The sequence below is a fragment of the Sander vitreus genome, chromosome 23 (genome assembly GCF_031162955.1).
Source record: "Sander vitreus isolate 19-12246 chromosome 23, sanVit1, whole genome shotgun sequence".
In the NCBI taxonomy this organism is placed as follows: Eukaryota; Metazoa; Chordata; class Actinopteri; order Perciformes; family Percidae; genus Sander; species Sander vitreus.
In genome coordinates this window covers 17,863,872-17,891,001 of record NC_135877.1, presented here as the reverse complement: position 1 = coordinate 17,891,001, position 27,130 = coordinate 17,863,872, and the positions used below count along the sequence as shown (strand labels likewise).

At 41.0% G+C, this 27,130-nt stretch overlaps 1 protein-coding gene across 2 annotated transcripts in view; it reads right to left on the bottom strand.

Moving 5' to 3' along the window:
* Positions 1–1,361: 1,361 nt before the first annotated feature.
* pawr (PRKC, apoptosis, WT1, regulator) overlaps positions 1,362–27,130 on the bottom strand; it is a 65,806-nt gene continuing 40,037 nt past the window's right edge. Inside the window, exons 3-8 of one of the 2 annotated variants that reach the window (XM_078281440.1) lie at positions 22,702–22,827; positions 14,712–14,746; positions 9,343–9,472; positions 5,372–5,476; positions 1,842–1,929; positions 1,656–1,748 (exon numbers count right to left, since the gene is read on the bottom strand). In XM_078281440.1, coding sequence (XP_078137566.1) covers positions 1,738–1,748; positions 1,842–1,929; positions 5,372–5,476; positions 9,343–9,472; positions 14,712–14,746; positions 22,702–22,827 — 495 coding nt within the window. In that variant the 3' untranslated portion in view covers positions 1,656–1,737. Of the gene's footprint in view, positions 1,749–1,841; positions 1,930–5,371; positions 5,477–9,342; positions 9,473–14,711; positions 14,747–22,701; positions 22,828–27,130 lie in introns of both variants that reach the window. The other variant, XM_078281441.1, reaches the window with a different exon arrangement.

Genomic DNA, 27,130 nt, shown 5'->3' with positions numbered 1-27,130 from the left:
ATTGGATCCACTAGACGTGTTGACGTAGTTAAGTTTAAACATGGGGACTGGTTAGGGTAAGAGTACCAGGGTAAGCCAATCAGAGGCAGAATACGGCAGGCCATGAGGCCCGTCCTGTGACGTTGACACGTCTAGTGGAACCCTTCTTCTTGGTTCAGATTGTGGATCCTCGGTGTTTTTATTTTACTACCATTAGCTACAGTAGTTATGGTGCGTTCCAGTTGAACTGAGAAGTTGGAATTTCCGAGTTCCCAGTCGGTAATGACAACTGGAATGCCCCCTGAAGTTGGATTTCCCACTCAGAAAGTTGGGGCGAAACTTACCAACCCCGACTTCACTATCCAACACAGTTGCTCCACGCATCAACAGTAGGGAAAGCTGTATGAATATACTGTTTTTAGCACTTCTGTCTTGTGTTTGTCTCATTAAATCAGTGGTACACACACAGTACTGTCTGTCTATCTATGCACATGTTGTGTTTGCACGTGCAAAATACAGCATAATGCGATGTTATTAACTGGTACAGCTAACAATGTTTTTCCAACTTGACTGGAACGTGGCCAATTCTGGTGTGACATCATTCCCAGTTCTGACCTCCGAGGTTAATGGAACACAGCATTAGCATGCATTAGCTCGGAGGGCTAACTTGGCTCGTTTACTTTATTACTTGAACATCTTTGTCACCCTAAATGTCCAGCCGAACCTCATTCAAACATCTGTCATTTCAACAAAGTGTTGCTTGATGCTGAATACCTGACGAGAAAGGAACGAATAGTCAATAATTGTATTGAACAGCCAATTCTGATTCAACTGACAAAATTATGAGTTATGTAAAGCCCTATTTAAAATACAATTGTCTTCATTGAGGTTTGTAGATGCCCTATTGGGATTTAGATGTAAAAATGCATTATTGGAAGGAAGTAAATCTGGCACTAATGTTCAGTAATAAAGCACCAGGCTTTAACTGTACCATTTCTTCAAAGAATTGACATAGAAAACCTCACATGTATTGCAAGGCACTATGCCCACTTTGGCTGATGGTAATGTAGCAGTAATTATGTTGAATTTGGTCCAAGAGTTCCTCGACAGAAGCTCCATCATTCCATAGTTCACTAATGAAACTGCACTCTGACACAATTTAAACATTGCAACTGGAGATCTTTTTTTTTTAAATGTACCTATGTGACTGCTGCTGGGTGCACAAAGTTTCTTTTTTAACCTCTATACAAGTTTTAAAAGATTCTGTGTGCACTATTTTGTGCAGCACATACATTCATTTTCCTTTTGCTGTTTAAGACCTTATCAAAAATCCCTCAAAAATGAACAATCTAAATGGCCTATATACAATACATTTACATTAAATATGTATATGATGAGGGACAATACCCCATGAGACTGTCAGGACTTGAGAATGTTGAGCCCCTACTAGTTTGCTCAGCTTTCACAACGATGGAATAAATCCTCCTCTGGGGGATGTTTTTAAGGCTGTGAGGCTCTGAAGTCAACTACTTTACAGTTTCACCTTTAACACACAAAGAGACAGAATCAAACAGATTAAATGCCATGCTGCTGGACTTGACCCAGGGCAGGAGGTCGGGAGAAAGGAGAGAACAGAAATGCTTCATTCATCAGGGAGGAGGCTGGGTTGTTTTTGTCAGGTTCTACCTCGTCAGCTGGCCCACCACTTTCAGCAGAGTCTTGTTCTCCTGTTTGAGTTGCTCATTCTCATCTTCAATGTCATCCAGGTCCTGGGGGGGGAAAAGATCAAAACAGACAGCTCTGGGGTTAGCACTTTCTGGACAGATTTAGGCACATGAATATTCACAACCCTGCCGCTATACCTTTGAGGGCCCAGTCAGGTTGGAGTGTTAGTTGGAGAGTTAAAGTGAGCATTACTTGCTGCCAGGTTTCCCCCTCCAGCCAGGCTGCCTTGATAGCAACAAATTAGACATTAACAGCTCCAATTAGTTGCAAGTGAGAAAAGCTCTCAGTGTCACTCCTCATTTTTGTCATCATCACCGGTCATGATCTCCTGAGAATGAGCTCAACTGCACTTAGAGGGAAGTCAAACTAGGGAGGTCACATGTTGTCTCTGCTGCACAGGAAGAGTGATTTAAAGACTAGTTTCAGAGCAAACGCTCTTGTTTAACACTAGAACAACCATGACGGTCTTTTTGACCGTTTTGAAATGTATATGTGTAATAACTTTACTGAATAAAAAAAATACAATCCTGCTGGTACCTGACTTTTTCTAAAAGAGTCTATATTTTCATTTAAAATTGTTTTTATACACATTACACAAAATGGCAAAGAAAATACAATCACTTTTACCTATTTTGGCCATACACGGTCATATTGACCGCTCGGATTTTCGCGGTATTGTTTTTAATCTTTCGCCCGGTTGAAGATGCATATTGGTTGCTTAGTAACTATCATCGTCTCTATCAGAGAAATGTCACAAGCGGTCTTGAGTAACAAGTGTGGGCATCACCGATGGGCCGAAGGCAAAGCCAGACTCGGTAATGTAGGCTACAACAATAAATACGGCGTGGATGGACTCTGTTCTGAATCAGAAGGCAAGCGCTGGGCGTTCGCTCTGTGAAAGACGCGGTACACGTAGATGGCCGGTGGCTGTCTACGTGTTCATAAAACTTTATACATCCTACAACTGGCTGGAATCATTGCACACATACTCTCCAAGGAGTGCACCAGCAGCATGACATTGACAGTGAATCCTGAACTTTAGCTATACCTTTAATTTAAAATCGCAAATCAAATCATAATCGCAATTACTGGCAGAAAAATTGCAATTAGATTTTTTACCCAAATCGTTCAGCCCTAGTATTTTGACACATATTTGGCCTCCTGCAATTTGGATATTGCACTAGTCCACGCAATTAAAAAAAAAAAATCTGATTAGTTCAGCCCTACTCTCACGGCCCTCATAGTGTTGTTTTCCGCAAAGCTGTAAAACCCCACTGTACACTACATGCTCAGCACCAAACAGCAGACAGACAAAGTAGAAAAATAAAATAGAGTGAATATTGGACTTACATTCATCAGGTGGCCAGAAACAACACTTTTAATGAATGATAATGTTGCTCTGTTTCTGCTGGATGTGTAAATAAGCAACTGTTTGCTGAGAAGTTTGCCGTATCAACTTATATGTCAATGTTGTGTTCCACTGCCCCCAAGTAGCCAAAAAAACAACAACAACCCAAAACAGTTATTACAGGTTTAACCTTTGAAAATGCAAAGTCTACAACTTGCTTCATCATTACATCAAGGATCTCATTAGCGTTATTCGCACTGATATATGTGCTTACAGGGATATGAGCTCTCTACAAGACACAATTTCTCTCTTCAAAGTGTATCAAGGGGGAAATATAAGTCCATTAGTTAAGCTTTATCTTTTCTTTCTCTCTCAAATAAACTTCTACAGTGACTGAGGGGGTTCAATCTTCCTCTGCACAGAGATGGCAGACTGGATCAGCTGTTATCTCCTTCTTTCCCATCAGGCCTTGCAGAAGCCTCTCTCAGGGACATTTCTGATGGCTATCACCATGTTGACCGTCCTTACATAAAGGCCTTCTCATATGACCAGCTTCCAGTCCGTGTGATGCTATCAGCGTGATGCCTCCTGCAATATTGCACTCTTAGTGTTTGCTGATGGGTTGTGTAGTGTGTGTATCATGATGACTAAAGCGTCCAGATAATAACCCAAGCAACATTCATTCGACTAGTTGCTGAAAATGTGCACAAGTCTTTGAGATGTATCCCCTCCTGCTACGTTTCCCTTAAGAGATGCCAAAAAACAGAGATGCATTTTACCACCAGCCTTTTTGACCCAGAAACACGGGCAAAGGCTGCGAGATGAGGAGGGATTGTTGACAGTCTGATGAGGGTTTAGAGGGTTTGGGGAGGTTTTACTCTGGCGGCTAAATATAAAGAGACATCAGTTTACATGAATATACCCCGACCTTTCAACCCTGACCACAGTGTGAGGAGGTAACAGGACCTCGACCCGTGAGGCCAAACCAAACCACCCTAGTGGGTGCACTTCAGTGTGAAACACTCCCAGTGTGATGGCTACAAGAGCTCTCAAAAGCACAATAATCAGAAAGTAAGGCAGCATTTTCTTAACTGATTATCCTGAGAGACAACGTGACATCATGACTTGGCATCAACATACACGCCCACTTTCTTAAGCCAAGTGGCGTGTTATCTGTACGCATTTTGAGCTATCTGCTTGTATGTCTACGCTGTATACAGCGGACGTAAACATGCATGCTACTTTCTACAAGTGCCGTGTTATCACGTAAACATACATGCCACTTTCTAAAGCCAAGTGGCGTGTTTAGGAAAAGAAGAACCGGTTGGATTTAGTAAAAGAAGAAATCAACGGTTGAGTTTAGGAAACGTGACACGCAGGACACGATCCCCAGTCTCCTGGGTGAAAGTCCTGTGTTTGACCCATCTTCCACCCTGACCAACCTCCCTACGCAGATTTTTGCCCTTTGATACTACTCGCTATGGCATAAATTCACACGCAAGCTTATTCACAGTTAGCTGGATTATGACCAAGATTTATTGGTGTGAACCCAATACATGAACTCAATTTCAAATACAAATTACGGCTGGCAGGCAGCTGTGAAACAAAGCCATTCTTCTGATTGTAATCTTTTTCTGAACACCAGAGGTAGATTGACCGTACCACACTGATTGGCTGAAGATGGTAAGGGTGTAATTTGGTGATCATTTAGTTTGGCCTGTGGCTCTACTTTACTGAATGTGAAATGACACAGCGTTAGGTTAAATTTCACATTGAACGTTTTAATTGGAAGGTTTTTGAATGCTTTGAATATTGGGCTCTACCTTGTACTATCCATGAATCATACTGCCTGAGAGTAAATCAAAAGACAGAAGAAAGAATCTGGGTGTTTAACAGTTGAAGACTGTGGTATTTGTCGTGTTTTCAGCTGCCACTGCAATGTCTTACTTATTGATCTCCTTCGTTTTTGCTTTGTTCAATAAATGACCTGTCCAAACCCTCTAAGAGGAGGACCAGAACAGTGTTTGTCCAGTATGACTGAAAATGACAAAAAGTCAAGAAAGTTATTCTCAATTAACTTGACATACAATCATGTCTGAAATTCTCATCCACCTCATCTCATTTGTGTTTAAAAATGCAAATTGCACATACAATGCCTCTGAGTAAAATATTTGATATCTATCATAGAAAAACACAGCTATTATACACAACTCCACTAAAATGCCAGATGATGATTTCCAACCCACACAAGCCACCCACACATGAAAACACAAAGGAACGCAACAAATTAGAGTAGAAAATTAGGTAGGCTGGACTCACTCTGTTCAGCAAGTCAATTTCCTCCCTCAGCTTCCCGATGAGGTCGTCTTTGTCCTGGTGGGCCTTCAGCAACCTATCGTTCTCCTGACGCTCTCTGGCCAGCTCCTGAAAACAAATTAGCAACATGATTACATGAATTATAAATCTTTTCACCATTGCATTGCTTTTAAGCATTGCTGCCATTAAGGAAGAACTCAAAATGTAAAAAAGGTTTTTAGGGGTTGGGATGGGACGGCCTTTACCTTAAGTAAAGGAGTTCAAGTATAATGGGTCTCTGCAGTAATGTGGGCATTGTGCCAGACCGTTGAGGTGAAGAGGAAGTGGACCATGAAGGCGACTCTCTCGATTTACCCATTGATCTATGTTCCAACCCTCACCCAATGGTCATGAGTTCATTGAGAGGATAACAACGCAAATGAAAGCCGTTTTCTTGGCAGTTGGGCTTCACCCTTACAACAGGGCAAAGGCTTTTGGGCAGTCTTTTATGAAAGGCCTTCATTTATTTATGGTGTTGACTACACATGAAAAGTGACAGAAATAGTTGTGGGAAGAATTAAAAAAATGCCGTCGGATTGTCAGTTTCAGAAAGGTACAAAAAACTGACAGATGCAGCTGCCCCAATTCTGAAGTGGCAAAGGTGTGTAGGGAGAGGAATACAGACACTGTCTAATGCTCCAACAAGCACTTTGTTTGATTCATACAAATACTTTAAGGAGTAGAATTGAGTGGTATTAAGTTGTATGAAGATCTAATTAGGATGCCTTGCCAAAACATTTTACAGTTTGGTTGTTTTCTCTCAGACTAATGTTTGCACGTTTGCACCTTATTAACTGTGTTTTATTGTGATGTTTGGTTTGGATGCAGCAATTCCCTTAAACCAAGACTATTTTCTCCTACGGGTGACAATTAAAGTAACCTTAACCTTACTACCGTCCGGCATTAGAAAGCCTTGGATGTGCCAAACCAAAACTGCAAACAGCTGTATTCAACATTTGAGAATATTCAGGCCTGTGTATTAACATGTTGCCATGTTAAGCTTGCATGGGACTACTTCATTGAAAGCACATTTCTCTTCCAAAAGCATCTGGTTTAAAAAGACTTAGTCAATAAAAAGCATCGACTTGTTGCCGCATTACAGTTTTAAACAAGTTTTTATTTCTGAATTCAACATAAGCAATATGTATGTATTATAACAGAACAGATTGTCAGTAAACAATGCATTGATAGTTCCTTTTTTATAGTTCTTTTGTGTTTCTTTCTAATTGTACTTGGTTAAAAGCCAGTGTGTTACTAACTACAGTGAAATAAATGGATATAGTTCCTTAATGAGAGAGTTTATGTAGGCTATAAACACAGAGGTGTTAACATGCGCAACTGTGGAAACTGCTGTGTGCTTATGATGGAACTGACCAGGATTTCCACTTTCCAGATAAGCCTGAAATCGTTTCCATAGAAACTGATCAGGCAGGTACAGTAGAAGGTACAAAGCATTAATGTAGCCCACATCAATATGCACACCAATGAAACTCTTTTCATCATGGTTTTAAAAGGTACTATAGATAACTGCAGCTTTGAAGTCTTTGAACAGACATCTTTTACAACAATAGAGCAATGCAGGCCAAATCTCCATTAGTGGTTTTGTTCTGAATGTGTGGTCTGATCTGGCTCTGTGACTTTCCTCCCAACCTGGGTTGAGGTTAGATACCTGTCCTACTTGGCTTTGGAGAACAGGGATTTCTGTAAGAGTTATATATTTATGAAGATCAAACATACTGTACATCTCTGTACCTGTGAAGCTTTTAAGTAATGTCTAAGGATCTAAAGTTGCCAGCTGGAGTCACAGAGATTTACATGACAGCAATCTCATATTAACAGACCATCGACATACACACCTCCGCCTGTAGAAACATTGCGCACAAAAAATAATAATGTGTGAAATGTTTCAAAGGTGTTTCTAGTCAGAGAAATACCTGGCACGGAAGTCACTGAGGTCAAAGCAGTACTTTTTCCAAAAGCCACCCAAGTGACATTTGATTCCGAGTTGAGTTTCTACAGTGGCAACACTGAGGGATTTAGGGTCTGATAGGAACAGTGTAGGTGGAAAAGACATATCTGCACTTTAAAAGGTCATTGCTTCAACAACACTGAGGAGGATTTCTGCCAGTGCTGAGCCGCAGTTACCAGCCAGAAAATCAGAACTCGGGCGACCGCTCAAAGGACTCAAAGTGGAAATTTGTCTGAAAAAAGTGCCGCTGATAAAGGATTCAGTCAGCCAGAAGAGTTGTGGATGCACCCTTTCAAAACTTAAAAGAACATTGAAAAGTTTATAGGATTTGGTAGTGATAGCATATGTCAATCATAAAAAAAACGATGCTTCCTCTATGATTTTACATTTACATGGTGCTTGGGGTCGAAATAGAGGAAGAAAAAAATCCACTGAAGCTCAGCTTTCTCAGATTAGCTCTCATTCGCTGATATTTCAAGCCCTATTTGTGAATGTCCCAGGGAGTAACTGACACCTTGATGGTCAAACAGTGGGCACACTAGAAGAGGAAGTCATACATCTTTTGGTTCAGGTCCATTGAGGACACATGTCCTCAGTATTGTATTTGGCAGTTTTACAGATGTAGATGTTAAGCCATGTCTTTAAATGTGTATTGTATTTTTCCAACAGAGTTATATTCCTGGCATTGTGAAAAAGGCTTTGAGACAGCTTTTAGATATTAGATACTTTTAGATATTTTTAAAATCCTGGCTGCGACCCTGTTTTGGGTGTGACCTCTATGTCTCTATGTCTTTCCCCACCCAGCCAACAAAAAACTATTTGCTCATTTGCTACAGTATCTGGTTGAAACTATGGACATGAACTTGATCTAAAAAAGAAAAAAAAAGAAAATGTGCGTAAAAGAACTATAGCAAAAGCAGAGAGTGTATAAAAGGGAGAAAAGAATCTAAAAGGTGAACATTATTTGGTTCTTGTTCCATCGTGGTTACGTCTACGGTTATGTCTAATTTGAGCAGGACGAGTACCTGGTGATATAAACCGCTGAAACTCCATTGGCCAGAGCGACACAATCGGCAAGATGTTCCATTAATTATCAAGAACACTCTCAGGACAACAGGCGCTGACCTTCTCACAGCAGGGAGGTGATAAAACCTGCCAAAATGTGTATTCTGTCTCATCTGGACCTTGATAGGAAACAGTCCAGTCTCAGAGCAGATGCTCACATTTGCTCACCTTTTCATCATGTTTTAAGGCTGATAGTAACATTTATGAAGTAAACTCATAGAAGACAACAAACGTATGCGAGTTATTTAATGATAGTGTACTATTAAAAGAATAGTTTGACATTGTGGGGACATTTTGCTGTCTTGGCAAGAGTTAGATGAGAAGATCGATACTATTCTCATGTCTGTGCATTTACTATGGAGCTATAGCCAGCAGGCGATTAGCTTAACTTAGCATAAAGACTGGAAGCAGGGGAAAATGGTCAGCCTAGCTCAACATTTTAAAAAGTATGCCTTCAAGCACCTCTAAAGCTCAAAATGTACTGTTTTGCTGCTGAGCGGCAAGAGACAGTCATAGCATTTCATTTGCGTTTGTTTCTGTGTTAAAAAGTGAGTTTAGGGCGCCTGGGTAGCTCGCCTGGTAGAGCGTGCGACCATATACAGAGACTTAGTCCTCCGCAGCAGCAGCCCGGGTTCGGTTCTGACCTGCGGCCCTTTGCTGAATGTCATTCCCCCTGTCTCCCCTTTCATGTCTAAAGCTGTCGTGTCAAAAAAAGGCCTACAAATAATAATAATAATAAAAAAAGAAAGAATCCAACTCTTGGCAAGAAAGTAAATTAAGTATATTTCCCAACATGCCACACTATTCCTTAAAAAACACAATTTAACTGGCTTGTATTTCTATTGGTTGGAGTATTCATTAGTAATAGTAGTGATATGAACGGCAGGGTCAGAAGACTTACCTTCTCCAGCTCCTCCATTCTTTTCTCCAAGCTTCCTGGTGGTGCTGCAGCTCCTCCATCTCTGCCGTGACGGTTGTGTCGTTGTCTGCTGTTACCACCTAGCTCTTCCTCAGATCCCGGACCTGCAGAGCTGTTACAAACACGCACAAAAACATAAATGTACTGTATTTATCATAACTACAATACCGTATACAACTCAAATACTTAAGTTCTTTTTCTTCACATGAAGAAGAAAATTAAAGAAGAGTGAATTTTGTGGCAATTACCACTATTCAAAGTGTCCAATACTGTATTCACACTGAGGCCGTTTGAAGGTATGAATCATACCCACATTATTAAACTTCAATGGGGTGACACATGCATCATCAAAAGAACAGGTGGGAATATCTTCTGCATGTTCGCCCTTTCAATTAGGCATGCATTATTAACAGCCCTCTGCCTTTTATTCCATTAATGGAGAAAAGGCCGTCAATGGTTTGCAACTCTGGTGCAAAAATAATTCTGATTATGAAACCATTTACATATTACAACTTCAAATAGGCTCAAGAATGGCAGTGGCAGCTTGTGCGTCACTGTTCTTAAGCTGGTGAGAAAAAAAGTTTTTGTATGCAGCTTGAGCAGAACATTAACCTTATCTCCTCTTCCACTTCTCGCTGCATAGAGACGGATTCTGGGGCAGCTGGGAAAGAATATGTATGTGCAGTTTATTTTCTTACTGACCTTATTTCAATAATAATGTTGACGTGGAAACTTGGTATCAGTTGCTGCTCTGCAACCCCCAACCCACTACAACTCTCCCCGGTAGGAACAGATTGTGCCAGGTCTATAAAATCTCCCGGGGAATCAAATTATTCTGTGTTTGTCTAGGCTTCACTGAATTGTCTGAAGAGGGCTGTCTGCATATTTCTACAGCTGAAACAGACAGGAAAGCTGCTGGCAAGACAAAGGACAAATATAACTCCTTTGTACCATCTGCGCTCCTTTCAGAATCTGCCAAATATGATGTTCCCATTATTAGACTACTTTACAAAGTACTTTTAACTCTGAGATGGGAAGGGCAGTAGTGGGCAATATGGGTAAAACTATCACAATATAGATTTTTCTTTCTTTTTATTGGCATCCTTAGCTTTTACTGGCTATTCAACTGTTAAACCATTATTGGTTAAAAAACCACACAGGATATCTTTTTTTGGGAAGCGAAGGTACTTTATCACATTGATATAAACAACCTGTAAATTCCACCTTTTCAGACTACATCTGGACTTACTTACTTATGTCTCATTTGTCATTTTCTAAAAAGGCCCTAAAAGTAATAATAGATTAGATAGCTATTTTTTGCCAAAACTAGAACAGTTTTGGTCATTTAGATTGTGAGATGTCTGTGGTTTATGAACCAAATCTGATTAAACCACACCCACATAGTTCTGATGAAGTTTTTAACTGTTAAACTCTTACTCTTGCTTATTTAGTCATGATATTTAATGGTATAGAGAAATACTTTTCACGCCACGTTTCCAGGGGCTTCAAAGAAAAAACAACAAAACAATTTATGTCCTGTGAAGATTTTGTTGAACAATGGGTTGTTAAGGGTAGAGACAGACCGATTATCGGCCGTGGCCTATCATCGGGCCGTTTTTTGGCAGTTTGCAGATGATCTGTATCGGCGTTTTTATTCGCCTGATAACCGATAAAGTTAATTAATTCAAAAGTGCGCTACTTTGGCTCCGCTACAGCTCTGTGTCTGTCCCCCTTCTTCGGTTTCACTCACCACTGAGTCTGACTTAATGTCCCGCCCACAACAATATCTGACTTGATCTTATACCTCAACTTTTACAGAACCAACAGCTTATTTTTGCTCATTCTTACAGAGAGCCAAACACTGCAGCGGCCATCGCATTTGATCAAGAGGGAGTCCTTGAAACGCTCTCCTTGGGGCTTGCCTGCGCCAAGATAAAGTGTGTTTCATTTGTCTCTTTCATTGTAGGCTCTTCAAGGCTACTCATCCTTTGTTGGCATAAGCACACATGCAAAACGCTTGTGCATGTACAGTCACATATACGTTACAGCGTGATAATGAATACTGTATGTCCCCTCACCATTAGGCCAAAAAACCACAAAGCAATGGCATGCCCTGTGTGTCTACGTCCATGCATGTCATCTTGTTTAAAGAGATATCTCCCTGGTCACACAAACAACACACACACACACACACACACACAGGTACTCTAGGGTGCTCAGTGGGTGTTGAAGCTAAGCATAAACATCCATGGCCTCAATACTAAATATCACACCGTGGCCCATTAGCACCCTGCAGCGTGAGGTCTGGGGGAGAGAGAGGCTGAGCCAATCACACACACTCGGGAGCCTCAGCAGGTGGGGAAGGAGAAAGCACAGACAGGAAAGCCTTTAACAGCAGCAGCCACAGATATAACAACATCTCTCACAAACTTAAGTGGCCACTGACAAAACTACACTAGAAACCACAACACACAATACTAAACCATCTGATTAACAGCCTGCCGCGCCCCGATACATGCCATTCCCCTAAATAGCAAGAAAACATCTACAGTGGTGTGAAAAAGTGTTTGCCCCCTTCCTCATTTCCTGTTCCTTTGCATGTTTGTCACACTTAAGTGTTTCGGAACATCAAACCAATTTAAACAATAGTCAAGGACAACACAAGTAAACACAAAATGCAATTTGTAAATGAAGGTGTTAATTATTAAAGGTGAAAAAAAATCCAAACCATCATGGCCCTGTGTGAAAAAGTGATTGCCCCCTAAACCTAATAACTGGTTGGGCCACCCTTAGCAGCAACAACTGCAACCAAGCGTTTGCGATAACGTGCAATGAGGCTTTTACAGCGTCCTGGAGGAATTTTTGGCCCACTCATCTTTGCAGAATTGTCCTAATTCAGTTACATTAGAGGGTTTTCGAGCATGAACGGCCTTTTTAAGGTCATACCACAACATCTCAATAGGATTCAGGTCAGGACTTTGGCTAGGCCACTCCAAAGTCTTCATTTAGTTTTTTCTTCAGCCATTCGGTGGTGGACTTGCTGGTGTGTTTAGGATCATTGTCCTGCTGCAGAACCCAAGTTCGTTTCAGCTTGAGTACACGAACAGATGGTCGGACAGTCTCCTTCAGGATCTCTTGGTAGACAGCAGAATTCATAGTTCCTTTTATCACGGCAAGTCTTCCAGGTCCTGAAGCAGCAAAACAGCCCCAGACCATCACACTACCACCACCATATTTTACAGTTGGTATAATGTTCTTTTTATGAAATGCAGTGTTCCTTCTACGCCAGATATACTTGGACACACACCTTCCAAAGAGTTCCACTTTTGTCTCATCGGTCCACAGAATGTTGTCCCAAAAGTCTTGGGGATCATCAAGATGTGTTCTGGAGAAATTGAGACAAGCTTTGATGTTCTTTTTGCTCAGCAGTGGTTTTCTCCTTGGAACTCTGCCATGCAGGCCATTTTTGCCCAGTCTTTTCCTGATGGTGGAGGCATGAACGCTGACCTTAACTGAGGCAAGTGAGGCCTGCAGTTCTTTGGACGTTGTTGTGGGGTCTTTTGTGACCTCTTGGATGAGTCGTCGCTGCGCTCTTGGGGGTAATTTTGGGCGGCCGGCCACTCCTGGGAAGGTTCACCACTGTTCCATGTCTTCGCCATTTGTGGATAATGGCTCTCACTGTGGTTCGCTGGATTCCCAAAGCTTTGGAAATGGCTTTATAACCCTTTCCAGACTGATAGATCTCAATTACTTTCTTTCTCAATTGTTCCTGAATTTCTTTGGGTCTCGGCATGATGTGTAGCTTTTAAGGATCTTCTGGTGGACCTTACTGTGTCAAGCAGCTCCTATTTAAGTGATGCCTTGATTGTGAACAGGTGTGGCAATAATCAGGCCTGGGTGTGGCTAGAGAAATTGAACTCAGGTGTGGACAACCACAGTTATAGTATGTTTTAACAAGGGGGGCAATCACTTTTTCACACAGGGCCATGATGGTTTGGATTTTTTTTCTCCTTTAATAATAAACACCTTCATTTACAAATTGCATTTTGTGTTTACTTGTGTTGTCCTTGACTTTTGTTTAAATTGGTTTGATGTTCCGAAACACTTAAGTGTGACAAACATGCAAAGGAACAGGAAATGAGGAAGGGGGCAAACACTTTTTCACACCACTGTAGGCAAGGTCCATTCAGAGATGTTTTGAGCTGGTAGTTTAAAGATGTAATCAGTAATATCTCCCTGTCCACTTTTGACCACAATTTCTGGGTGTGGGATTGCAATTGTAGTGAATTAATAAAAGTCACTCCTCTTCTATCTCAATGGCAGCTGAGATTTCAAGCTTTCTAAATAGGCAGGGCTGGTCTGGGTGTGTTTTGATTTAGAATGCTCCAATCTCCCAGCCCCCTGAACTATTCAAGATGAGCGACAGCACGCAAGTGGTTTTGTTTCTTCATTTGAAAGGTAGATGGAGCTTGAACTGAAACATTTGTTTTGAAAAGCTAATAAGCTACATGAGCTTATGACTTTTATCAGACGGATCCATCTGCCCAAAAGGCAGACAATAAAAAAAATGCTAGATATCTGAATGGGATTTGATAGGGGCTGCATTATAACAGAGTTTTTTTTAACATTGCAAAAGGAGTTTTTGAGAAGAGCAGGGTCAAAATGTACAGGTGAATGGCTTGAATCTAGAGAGAAAAAAAAGATAAAGTGACTGAGACAGGAGAGGGTTTACAGAAAGAGAGTAAATTAGAGGGAGACACGTATCTACATAGTTGCTCCATCAGGCATCTAGTGCTGCCCGGCCCACCTGGTGGGTTGTCCGTTGCAGAACTGCAGAGCGTCCAAGCGTAGCCAGGCCAGCTGATGAAAGCAGCAGCCATAATTACATAGCCAGATTGAATGTCAGCTGGTGAACTTGGCTGTTGGGGTTGGCGGCCAACCAAATTGTGGCCAACCGTTGGCCACAATTTGGTTGCAAAAAAACGCAACAATAAATACACACTGTTGATTGTCTGTTACAGGCTGCATTGCAAGAATCTAATCAATTTTCTCCAAGAGTTTGTTCCCTCCTTTTTAATTTGTATTGTAGTATAATGAAAGCAGATGAAAGAACATTTATTTTGTTCACAACTTTGTGCTCTCTGCCAAACAACAGTTTTGTTATCTGAAATAAAAAGAAGAAACATCTGCCCAGAAGGAAGTGCCAGTCTATCTGCAAATCTGCTCTCATAATTAATAACTCAAACTGCTGTTTTTCATCCCGACCTCTGTTCCTTCTCTTGACACATTTCAAGTGATGCTGAAGCAGATAAACTCCACTCTCAGTGTCAGGATAATAAAATGAGTCTCACCTCTTGTGGCGCCCGCTCCCAGATCTGGGGGTTTCCTAAAACAAAAAAGAGACGATTACCTTTAGTCCACAAACAATAACTCAAGAGGCTACAGATTACATTTTTTTTTATAGTAGTGCTGTTAGGGCTCTAATTTCAGAAAAGCATTAGATATCAGAATGACTTTTTAGGTATCATTTGCCTCGGGTGTGAAAAGAAAACACAAAACTCCATCTACAGGATAAGAGAAACTCATCAGGAGCAAGCACTTATAAAAAGCCTTTAGGTTGTGTATGAACGTTTGTGTTGTTGCAGCTGCTGAGCTGATATATGGATGAGCTTTGTTCCATTTAATAGTTCAACAGGGTCCCTATAGCCCCAAGTTGTGAAAGGCAATCTGCTTTTGCAACATGGGGGTGCGTGTTTATCTTCTTCTCCCATTATTGTATGATCTAAAGGTTGTTTAGACCTATACAGCAGTGATGCTCCAATAGAAGTGCCTTCGGTAAAATAGCGTTTCCCTCGGAATAAATTAGGTGTGTGTGAGATAAATACGCATTTTCTCTTTCCTAAGGTGTTGTGCAGTGAAGGGTCCCAGGTTTGATTGAGGAGCCTTGGCTATGATACAATCTATCAGTCAGAAGATGGCTTTAGCAGGTGATGGGGAAACGTGCCCAACTGTTAGCATGCACCAGCCTCTCTGTCTCGTGACATATCATCCATTACCTGTGGATGAAATCCCGACCCTCATCTCTTCCCTGGCTCAAGCCTGGATAGATTTACTAAGATGGAGGATGGTAAGAGGGCAGTCTTCGGCAGCAGCAGGTCATACACTAAATAATACATCATCTGCGCATAAGACCTGGTTCAAGCAACACCTGGATTTAAGAGCTCTTTGATGAAATTTGTTTTCGAAACTGACATTTTCTAGGATTTGGTATAATCCCACAGCTGCGATAGCTGGACTTGAAAAGCCAGTACTATAGCTGTATAATCTTTTCAACAAACTGTCTTATCAGGAATTTTGTCAAAGGCAGACAAATGGTGCTACTCTATTCTTAAGTGTAATGCACTCTAATGTCAGACTTGGCCTGAACCCATTAAGTTGAATACAGAGTACTGTAGGACTTAAACCATGGAGTTGGTTTGTCAAGACACTTTTAGAAACGTAGCAGACTGTGCGTACTCGGGATATAGACAGTATAATTAAGGAATAAATTAAGGATTTCGAAAGTAGTTTAGTTTATAAAAAGGCAGAGAATAGTTTAAAAAATGTCCATCACTATTTCCCAGCATTCTTCAAATTGCTTGTTTTGTCTGATTTGAGTAGTTGCAATCATGATTACACATTTATGAAAAAGATTCCTTTTCATCGACTCTGCCTTTCAGTACTACTACATCTCTGTCCTAGACTACATAATAAGATAAAGGGGTACCAAATCAGTCATGTAAAGACAAGACAGAAAAAGAGGAAGAAAGAGTCATAGTCAAAACATTTTTAGTTGAGATGTGATGCATATAGATTTCACAGCAGTTGAACTGCACTATAGCTCTAACCGAGCCAATCAATACAGATCACAGGGTAGAAATAAAAAAATGCTGTCTATATGTAAATGTGTGTTTGATCTCGTCTATTGCCTCCACAGTCTAGTGTAACTTGAATAAACCAAGAGAATTCTTTGAATATACAATTGACCTGGAAACCCAGTCTGCTGGTTTCCAACAGGAGCTTGACTATGTAGGAAACAATTGTTTGGTTTTACATTTCCCAAGTTAATACATCCGTTTTGCAAGATCTAGCACAAGCTAGTTTCATATTCAAAGTCTGCTGGCATACTGACAAGGGTCAGCGGACTGGATTTTTATTTTCTGAGGTGAAAAAGGGTTGAAATATGAGTCAAAACAACAACATGAGGCAAGGTCACAGCGGTCAGCAGACGTGAGGCTTTGCCAATCCTCATTTGCACACAGTCAAAACAAAAGACCAAGAATGATTCTTATATGATACGGAGTATAGACTGTAGAGCTAACTTTTTGGGACTGATATAAATGAAATCCCGGTTAAAAAAAGGTCAGATCTTTATCTTGCGAAAGAGACAAACTAATATCAGGGCTAAACTGTGCAACATTAAACAAGATTTAATCATATACATTAGCTTGCAGGCCAACATTCCTTCTATAACTAAAGGTTAAACTGATCACCCACATCCATCTGTGGCTGATATGCAGCCGACAACCTGAGAATGAAATCATATTATGTTTACAGAAAACATCCCAGACTTCATTTGCCACATTACTAGTGCAGCTTATGGCAATGTTTCACAGTGCGGACCTCCTGTCTGGGACATGAATCTGCGAGAAAAGGTCAGCGTAATTCATGTAAGACTTCTTCAATGCACACAATGCAAGCCTGCGCAACTTTACTTATCATGCTTGAGCTGCGCTGACAGCTCCCAGAAGCCCAGCTGCAGAGCTACTAAGAATACTTGAATTGGATTGAAATACAAGAGAGAGAAATATCAACAATGAAACAAGTACTTCATCTCCGAACTCGAGCAGAAAGCCACATGATGTGCAGGGCTATGTGTATGTGTAAGTGTAAGGAACATTCCTTGCCGCTTTGAATGTCTTGCTTGGACATTAATGGCTTGATGTGATCTATGATTCATGTCTTGACAGCTCATTAAATTCAAAAATGTCTGAAGGAATGCCATCTTGTCCATGAAAAGGTGATCTTTGGCTTTCCATCCAGCTGCCTGACGCAGCAGCGCTCAAGAGGATTTCTCTGTACAGAGCTGATAAAGATCACATTTTTTTCTGGAGGCATTCAATGAATTCAAGAGAGAGAGAGATGCTTCTTCAAATAAGCATGATTGGCATTTAGAAGAAGCAGGCAGGCCAAATACATGAACCAGCAAAACTAGGCTACTGGAAATTCCCTATACTGGGAACAATCATGACTGTAAATGTTTGTGTAAAAATCATTTTGAACCATTTTCCCTTGCTTATTGCTGAAATTTATTTACAATAATAATTATAATTATGGGCTAACATTTTACCTACTGTGGTATACTACTCTATTGTTTTAGTAGATATGCTTTGCAGTTTTCTCACACACGGTTTTAATTTAAATGCTAACCTCAGCTGTCTTTGATGATGAAGAAATAGATGTCTAAATGCCAACCTGGAACATAAATCGAAGGCTGAAGATGAAAACATGGCTAACCTGCAAACTACACACCAAACAGCTGCACAAAGTCATGTTAACCTCTTTGCCTGTTAGTGACCGGTACAGTTATTGCATGTGTATTAGTCAAAGGTATTTTCCCTGTGTTTCCCCAAGGTTCTTAAAAGAGTTTTTCTTGCAGCTATCTTTACTAGAAGAAGAAAAAAAATCTAGGGTGTTTAAAGCTATAGTGATTTGTTTCTGTCGCCCCCATGAGGAATTCTAAAAAATGACAACAAAGCTGTCGACGCGTCCACATGATACAAGCCTTACGTGACCGCGCACGCGTCCCCACCCCTCCTCCACGCAGTTGCTAGTAGCCAAGGAGGACACGGAGGATTCAAAAATCATGACGGACTCTTCAGAAGAGGTCATTATCTTCACTCGAGTTTCTGTGTGGGAAAGTCACCGGACGACACAATCTTCTGAACACAGCCGTACTGAGAAATACAGAGAGAGTTGTGTGGAGCTGATAGTCTTAATTAGCTTTGTAGCAACTCATTTGGCAAAGGCTTGAATGTGACGTTAATTAATGTAAAAAAGTTATGCACTAAAGCTTTAATTAGCACTTTCTTTTTCATGTTTTAAATGATAATCTGTATAAAGTGCAGTGTAGTGTTCCTGGTTTGCTGTAAAGTTTTAGTTTCACACCACCTACCTAGTAAGTAGAAGTATTTTTGCAGGTAGCAAAGATAAATATTGGTGTGCTTCAGTTGGCTTATATAACAGCAAAAATCTAAAAAAGCTAAAAATCTTGAATCAACAGAGGTGTGAGTGAGATTGAATATTGTTTGAGGCAACAAGATGATATTCAGTTTGCTGCAAGCACAGGGGCTGCTGCTCCTGGATAGAAATGCCATGTGATGGGCGGGGAACATTTCCCTGCTGTTCGGACAAGATGCTCTGCATCAGCACCATTTTTTGGACTGAAAGGTGCTAATTAAAAATGCAAATTAGGCTTGTTAAAAAGTGCTGGATGGAGATTGTTAGCAGAATGTGTTTTCCATGTGAGAGACAGGCAGTAAAAAGACCTGAACTGCTTTGTTGTGGACCTGGCGCCACATTAAATGCAGATGATCCCGAGGAATGTTCCATATGGTTCTGACTGCTAGATCACTGAAACAGGTTTTATTGTAGGACTTGCATACCAGAGAGAGGAAAGGCCTGATAACCAGGACCACATGCCTGCAGAGGGCCTCTCTCCCCGGCCATCACATATCGGATACATGTGTCCTGTCACACGGAGAAGAGATGTGTGTCTACGCACACACACGGAGAGCACACATCACCTCAATAAGCAATGACACACAGGTCCCCAGAAAGAGATGGAAAATGGATATCATTACAAAATGTAAAACATCTGATAAAATATTTGATATCCAAGATCCTTTGTGGAGTTTCCATTATGTCTTCAGCAGCGAACACAGAAGAGTTACAGCTTGTTTTGGTTGGGAAACGCTCTGAGACCTGGGGAGACTGTTTAGAGGCCTGGGTTCTTTTTTAAAAAACTTTTTGTCCAGATATCTTGATACCAGCTTAGAGGCCTGACTGGACGCTGTATATCATAACGGGCCTGAGATGGCAATTGCTTGTCTCCCGTTGATAAATGGGGCCCGAGAGGAGCGGCACATTTTTGGGATGCTCCATCTTTACAGATATCTAACTGACAGCTCTGTAGTAAATCCGCTGACTATACTGGACCTTTTCGGCTCTTTTTCTCCCAATCGCCTCTTTATGAGCAAGCTGGCACAGGACCCCCTAGCAGAATACGCATGTCAGTTTTATGAGTGACAGTGAGACATCTAATGGTTCGTTTCTGCATAACCACATCTGGTCTGCATTAGGCTTCATGTTGTGATGGTAAGAATAGATTCAGCAGGCATGGATGGACATATTCGGTTTCAAATGATGACTCTCTCTCACCATAAATGAACGCATAGTGGGGAAGCTGCAGAAAACTTGTTTGACTGAATTGCTTGTTGTTTGTTTATGCGTACTGCAGACTACCTTAACTAAATAGTCAAAGGTTTTGCTTTTTATTTTCTATCCGGGCCCCACCTCAGCAGGTGCTGTCACAATCTTCCTGTTAATGTGCCGTTCGTGTAGTGCACATATTGCATACACAAGCCCTCGCTTTGCGTACTGTAAACAGCCTCAGAAGGTTCCAGCCCAAAACAAAAAAAGCCTGCTGATGCAGCTGATCCATCTGGAATGCAACTCTCAGCTACATCCACAAGAGTTGTCACTCAGTGGCAGAGCCATTTTATTTATTTTTTTTTTTTTTTCATTTCTTTCAAACAACATGTAAATCAGATGGCGTTTTACAGGAATACAAACAGACTGAAGTGCTTTCAGTCTTTACCCAGCTGGATCCTTTTCATATTTTACATGTGCTCAATTTCTAATGGAAAATCACTCTGTATTTGAAGTGAGTCTGAAATTGCAAATACCGCACTAGTGAATATGAACTATACTATTCTTGAGGAAATAAAGACTCAAATTAGGAGCGTGTCAGTTCTGATTTGGTTTCCTTTTTTCTAACTGGATTATGTCCTCACTCTACAGACGCCTCCTGGACCTATTTGGAGGAAGAGCAGACCGTCTCTGCATGGGTTCACTTTTATCAAATGAACACAATATTGCTTCTCAAGATTAAAATACTCATTTTGTAAACGTCAACAGTCCCTGATTCCCACTGTTAAGAACCAGACACCTTACACACAAAGCAGATTCTAACACTCGCTTTCAAATATAGTTTGATGAATGTGGCTTTTGAGCTGCACAGAGAAACACTGGGCAGTGTGTGATGTAAATGATACTGCTTAGTTACATAATCTATAATTCTATTGATATTTTTGCTTTGATTACTCATTCACTTTGTAGACAATGAAAAAAGTCCAAGCTGACATCTTCAAATTGCTTCTACTGTGGATCTAGCAGTCCAAAATTTACAATGATGATTGTTGATTTTTGCTCGATAAGACGAATAATTAATTGCTGATCAAAAAATGTTTTCAGTCAATCAGCAATCATCAATTAATGGACCATTTATCCCAACACTCATATTGTAACAAGCAATATCCATCTCTCTATATCGATAATATTATCAACCAGCTTTAGGAATAAGAAACTTAAAGGTCCCATGACATGGTGCTCTTTGGATGCTTTTATATAGGCCTTAGTGGTCCCCTAATGCTGTATCTGAAGTCTCTTTTATATAGGCCTTAGTGGTCCCCTAATGCTGTATCTGAAGTCTCTTTTATATAGACCTTAGTGGTCCCTTAATACTGTATCTGAAGTCTCTTTTATATAGACCTTAGTGGTCCCCTAATACTGTATCTGAAGTCTCTTTTATATAGGCCTTAGTGGTCCCCTAATGCTGTATCTGAAGTCTCTTTTATATAGGCCTTAGTGGTCCCCTAATACTGTACCTGAAGTCTCTTTTATATAGACCTTAGTGGTCCCCTAATACTGTATCTGAAGTCTCTTTTATATAGACCTTAGTGGTCCCCTAATACTGTATCTGAAGTCTCTTTTATATAGGCCTTAGTGGTCCCCTAATACTGTATCTGAAGTCTCTTTAATATAGGCCTTAGTGGTCCCCTAATACTGTATCTGAAGTCTCTTTTATATAGGCCTTAGTGGTCCCCTAATACTGTATCTGAAGTCTCTTTTATATAGACCTTAGTGGTCCCCTAATACTGTATCTGAAGTCTCTTTTATATAGACCTTAGTGGTCCCCTAATACTGTATCTGAAGTCTCTTTTATATAGGCCTTAGTGGTCCCCTAATACTGTATCTGAAGTCTCTTTCCTAAAATTCAGCCTTGGTGCAGAATTACAGCCACTAGAGCCAGTCCCACAATGAGCTTTCCTTAGTATGTGCCATTTCTGTGTCTGTAGCTATTTAGCTATGTAGCTATATTGAGGAGGAGAGAGGGGGGGCAAAGTGGAGGGTGGGGGTGTGGCCTTGACCAACTGCCACTTTGCTCGTTTGAAAGCCATGATGTCTCTCTCTTTCTCATAGGGCGGGCCAAATTCTCTGGGCGGGCAAAGCAGAGAAAGAGGAGGTAACCTTCCTCCTTATGAGCTCATAAGGAGCAAGATTCCAGATTGGCCCATCTGAGCTTTCATTTTCTCAAAGGCAGAGCAGGATACCCAGGGTTCGGTTTACACCTATCGCCATTTCTAGCCACTGGGGGACCATAGGCAGGCTAGGGGGAACGCATATTAATGTTAAAAAACCTCATAAAGTGAAATTTTCATGCCATGGGACCTTTAAACCACCCTAGACCTGTGAATAACCATCTCTCCTAGTAGCTTTAAAAGCATTTTAACGGATTCCACAGTGATGATGAAATGCCGAGACACCTTTGGGTTTTGCATCACGGACGCTTTTCACACAAACTCAGCTCCTGAGCCCTCTGGGTGTCTCCCTGAGCAACAGTGCCTCTGTTTGGCAGCACCGATGTATCAATCTGTAAACTATTCTGCTTGAGTGATGTGTGGTGGAAAAGTAGAACATCATACGAGTCTATGGCAGACATTAAAGACTGGAATACACAGGCAATACTGCAGAGACATCATGTCTCTTCTTTGATTCTGGAAGTCTTTTTTTTTTTGGCAATGAATGACTTCTCGATCAACTCTATGTTCATACTGAACCTTCATTGAAATCTCACACAACCAAATCTATCTGCATGGTTAGATACCACCAGAGGTTATTGATAAAATATGAATGAATGTGCAGCTCTGTCCTCCTTCCTCCTGTCATGTCAATTCTTACCATTAAGTGGCTGGTGGCAGGTTCAGCTATCATGGACTCGTTCTGGAAAGTGTTGGCCTGAACCAGCTCCTCCTCCTCCCTTCTGTTCTTCTCCCCTGTGTCGTCATCGTCCAGCTCATCCAGGCTCTGAGAGAAGAGGAAGAGAATGATAGAAGAGATTAGATCAGCCTTTGGTTGAACGATTACAGTCACAGAGACTATGTTTACATGCACACAATAAATAAATGGGGAAACCAGATTAAGGCAAGAAGAAGTATTTACTAATGCCATACTTGCTACCCATGCAAAAATCTGTCTGTCTGTGGGACTTGCAAATTTGTCAGCAAACATTCGTGAAATGGGATGCAGCCACAATTTGCTGTGCTAGAAAATCGCTTTTGTGAAACAGGCCCAAGGTTACTCTAAAACCTGCAGCTTTCTTCACTAACCAGGCCATATTTTTTAACCACGGCTGGTTAATTTTAAGTGCATTTTTAAGTGCAACAGTCTCACGACAAATTATACCTCAGCTATACTTTCCAAGTTTGAAGTTTTGTCGTGCAGATGGGCTCTTGCAAAAAAATCCTGTTAGAAACTTGCTAGTGAACATGGCCAAGAAATCAGCTTTCTCAGACAGAAATCTTGCTGTGCTAATCAGCTTTCTCTAATCTCTTGCTCTGGTTTGAAGAAATCCAGTTTCTTGTTTACATAAAGTGAAGAAATCAGGTCCCTGCAGAAAGTCGACAATAACTCGGTCACTTCAGTGCATATTGACACACTGACAAATGTGTGGTGACAGGCGAGGTCATTCCCACAATAACAGCGATGTTGACCTCTGGCTCAACACGGCCAGGGTCTCCTCTTAATCCTCTTAAGACATGATCACATTCACTTCCAGCAATCCCTGAGGAGCTGCAGCTTAAACACTACCAAACACTAGATTCTGGACTCTCTAGTCAGGCAACAGGAAGACGGCCTGTTTGAGGGCCTTTCACCTCCTGGGGACAGTCAGAGGGGATTTTTGACCAGTGGAATGTCCCTAGAAAACACAATAAAAGACATGTACAAACATACAGAGAGCAAACATCCCTTTGACAGAGGAGTGGGGAGTGAGCTTTCATTCTTTAGAAAGAGATTTTGCACATTGCCTGGGAAAACCTCCAACTTCACTCCTCGTAATCTTAGCTCAATCATGTGCACGGCCTCAGCTACTTGCATTACTTTACAGTGAACTGTGTTGCGGAGTTACTGGGTTCATCTGTCGGGAGCGGTGAAGATTCATTACGTAAACAGAGCTCAACCTTAGGATGGATGGTTGGATGGTGACGAGAGACAGAGATTGCGGCCAAACTCCCAGAGGGTCACAATGCAAACCAGTCTTTCCTGTTTCATGCTGCAGGGCGAACAAAAGGTGCCCGCTAAAAAGGCCCTTGAACAGTAAAAATAGCCTTAGAAGGGTAACAAGGAATGCAGTCATTTGCAAGGCCTTTCCTGCCAAACGGTTTATCAGTTGTCCTTTGGGAAAACGCCAACCTCTTTTCTTTCTAATTCGAGTACTTTCCTTCTCCTGGTGCTCACCAGTCCTCTCCATCTCTAACGTGCATGCATATAGGGGTGGACACAATAACAGGAACAAGACCTGCATTAAATACTACCTTATTTATGTCAGAGAGACTTTTATTTCCATATAATCTGTGCTGCTCTTGCATTGGATTGCCCAAATTTGTACTTACACATGAAACATTTGCGACAATGTATAGTTGCAGACTTGACATTTCGAGATTAAGACCTTACAATATGTGGGGAAATAAAAGGGTAGAGGTTTTGGAGATTAAAAAACTGAAATTAAACAGAAGTTTGTCTGTGTCAACACAAAGTGAATTGTGCAGTGACTAACCACTCTGCTATGCACAAACTTGCCCCAAATGTGGAATTGAGATCTCAAAGTTTATTTTGGACAGAGATGCAGCCCGTTTTACCCTCTAATATTCCAAATTGCTGTGCTTTTCTATATTCCAAATAAAGGGAAAGTGGGATCTGTGTGTGCAACCCATATAAGGGATGTTTTTGCCCCTGAATGTATAAAAATGAGACTGTATTTTTCTAACATTAACATTTAATTATTACAAAGGGTCAAAAACTAAGACTTACTAAAAATGTAATAAAGCACAAATAGTGTCAAAGATACAAAGTACTGTTCTTTAATGTCACGATTTGGAACTTTTAACAGATTATTCTGCTAAAGTTTGTAAATGAAGTCAATGAAAATATGTGTACTGTGAACACATTGTAAAAGAATATTTTGAATACTTGCACATCACATTGAAGAGATTAAAAAAGAAGCAGCCAGATTTCCAGAATCATGTCTTACTTCCTGTTTACAGCAGGACCAAGAGTCGGGGGGAGGGGGGGGGTCTCAGGGTGACAAGAGTGTTTACTTTAGTAAAACAAGTAAAACACGTATCCTGGTCTGCTCCAGCCTCGAGACCAATGTCAGTCACTTTGCACATGAAGACTTAAAGAAGCTACATCTGGAGCAGAGCTTCACGGTCTATTGGAATGTCTGTTGTGGTTGGAAACTCTCTTTTTGGGGAGGAAAAGGATAAATAATCTATTCTGAAGCTCCTGGCAGCAAATATCTGCATGCATCTGATTCTTTGTCTGCACAACAGCAGGCAGCATGCTTTAGTTCTCCTAGTCTGGCATTTGTCTTTTTAAGTGAGTGTCAAGAGTGATGCTGTCGCTTGGTTCATTTGAGTGAGCTGAGCACATTGTGTGGCAGCACCATAGACCTACAGCATTAGACAGAGTATACGTATACAACAGGTAAGAAATGATGCGTTGCCAAAGGCTGATGTCACCCAAATGTACACTCAGACAGGTTTGGAGGGTACTGAAGAATTTAGCATTTTATGTAAACGGGAACATTTTACATGAGCATATGAAGCTATAGAAGAAGTTCAGCCAGGAAGATTATACTTTTGCATGCTTAGGTTTCCTTTATTCCTCACACATCTGCATTCAATCCCCACATTCATGCTCACTTATTATTCCTCCGGTCAATGATCTTATCAGCTGGTCACATCAGCTGACCTCATCTATCCAATAGCTCAGCGACACAGCTACATTAATCCTGTTGCTGCCTCTGTTTAAATATGATTCTCTCTCTGCCTTTAGTACATTCATGCTGCGGTTATGCCAGTGGTATGTTCACTGCTGTTTCGCATTTAAATCTGTTCTCCTCTATGTTATTGTCAGCTGTGATTTCAGTCTTTTTAGACTTCATGTAAACGCACTAAGTATATCCTACTTTATGCTAGCTCACTTTTATGTTTGTCTGGATTCATTATGGTCTGACCAGTTCAAGATAGTAGACTTCTGGACTGGACTGGTTTGTTAAATGTTTGTTTAAACATCACTGGTTGTAGGTATTTATTATATGGAATTCAGTTTATTTATTTACTGAGAACTTTAATAAGAGTACATTTAAGGCTGGTAAGGGATTCACAAGGCCGGTAATTTGGGGAATTTAGTTTATTGTCCAGCCCAACAAAAATGTTCTTGTCAGAGAATCTATGTGAGATCCAATATGAACATCCATGCTGCCTTGTCACCCTGCCAGTGCCCTGTCCACTTAGTCTTCAGATTTATCTGTAAACAAGAAAAGGGCACTTCGGCTGGAGGCACATTCTCATACAGCAGGCTTAATGACTTGTGTGTATTAATCACCTGCTGCAGCACAGTGACTTCATTAAGATGATCCATTAGAGAAGAGAGACGCTTGCACACTGATGCCCACTGTCATTTAACCAGGACTGCCAGTCACAGGCACAGCGCTGCGTTCAGGTATGGCAGAGATCAAAGAGAGGACATCCACCCCGGAGCTGTTGGCTGATTAATGGGACACTACAGGCTGCCAGGGTCAGTGTTAGGTCCAGGAGGGCTGCGCCATTTCTGAGCAGGAGTGAGACATCATTTGACAGCCTCAAAAAGGTGTGACTGGAGCTCTACTGATCTGTGGCAAAAACATATTACATTTAATCCTGTACGAAAAACTAATATGTTCTGTCACCTGCTGTGACCTTTATACAAAAGTATTCTTTAATCAAAATATCATCAAGATGGTACCGGTATGTCTGAGCGAAAGGTAGAAGTGGAAGGTCCCCCATTTTATTTTAGCATGCTAAAAGGGCGAGTGTGGTCTGCTTTTCTCAAACAAACTTTGCTCAACTTTTATTTAACCAGTAGGCTCTCATGAGATCAAAATATCAAGTTGAGGCCAAAATGGGAGCATACTTATGTTACAGGGAGAAGAGTAATTAAAAGAAATAACCACCATTCCATTCGAGATTTATCACCATAGTCAGTCTAGTTTCCTTCACTCTTTCCAAAATCTGATGCCTTTTCATTTGATTTAAGTCCCACAAATTACACAACCGATTGCTTTGTT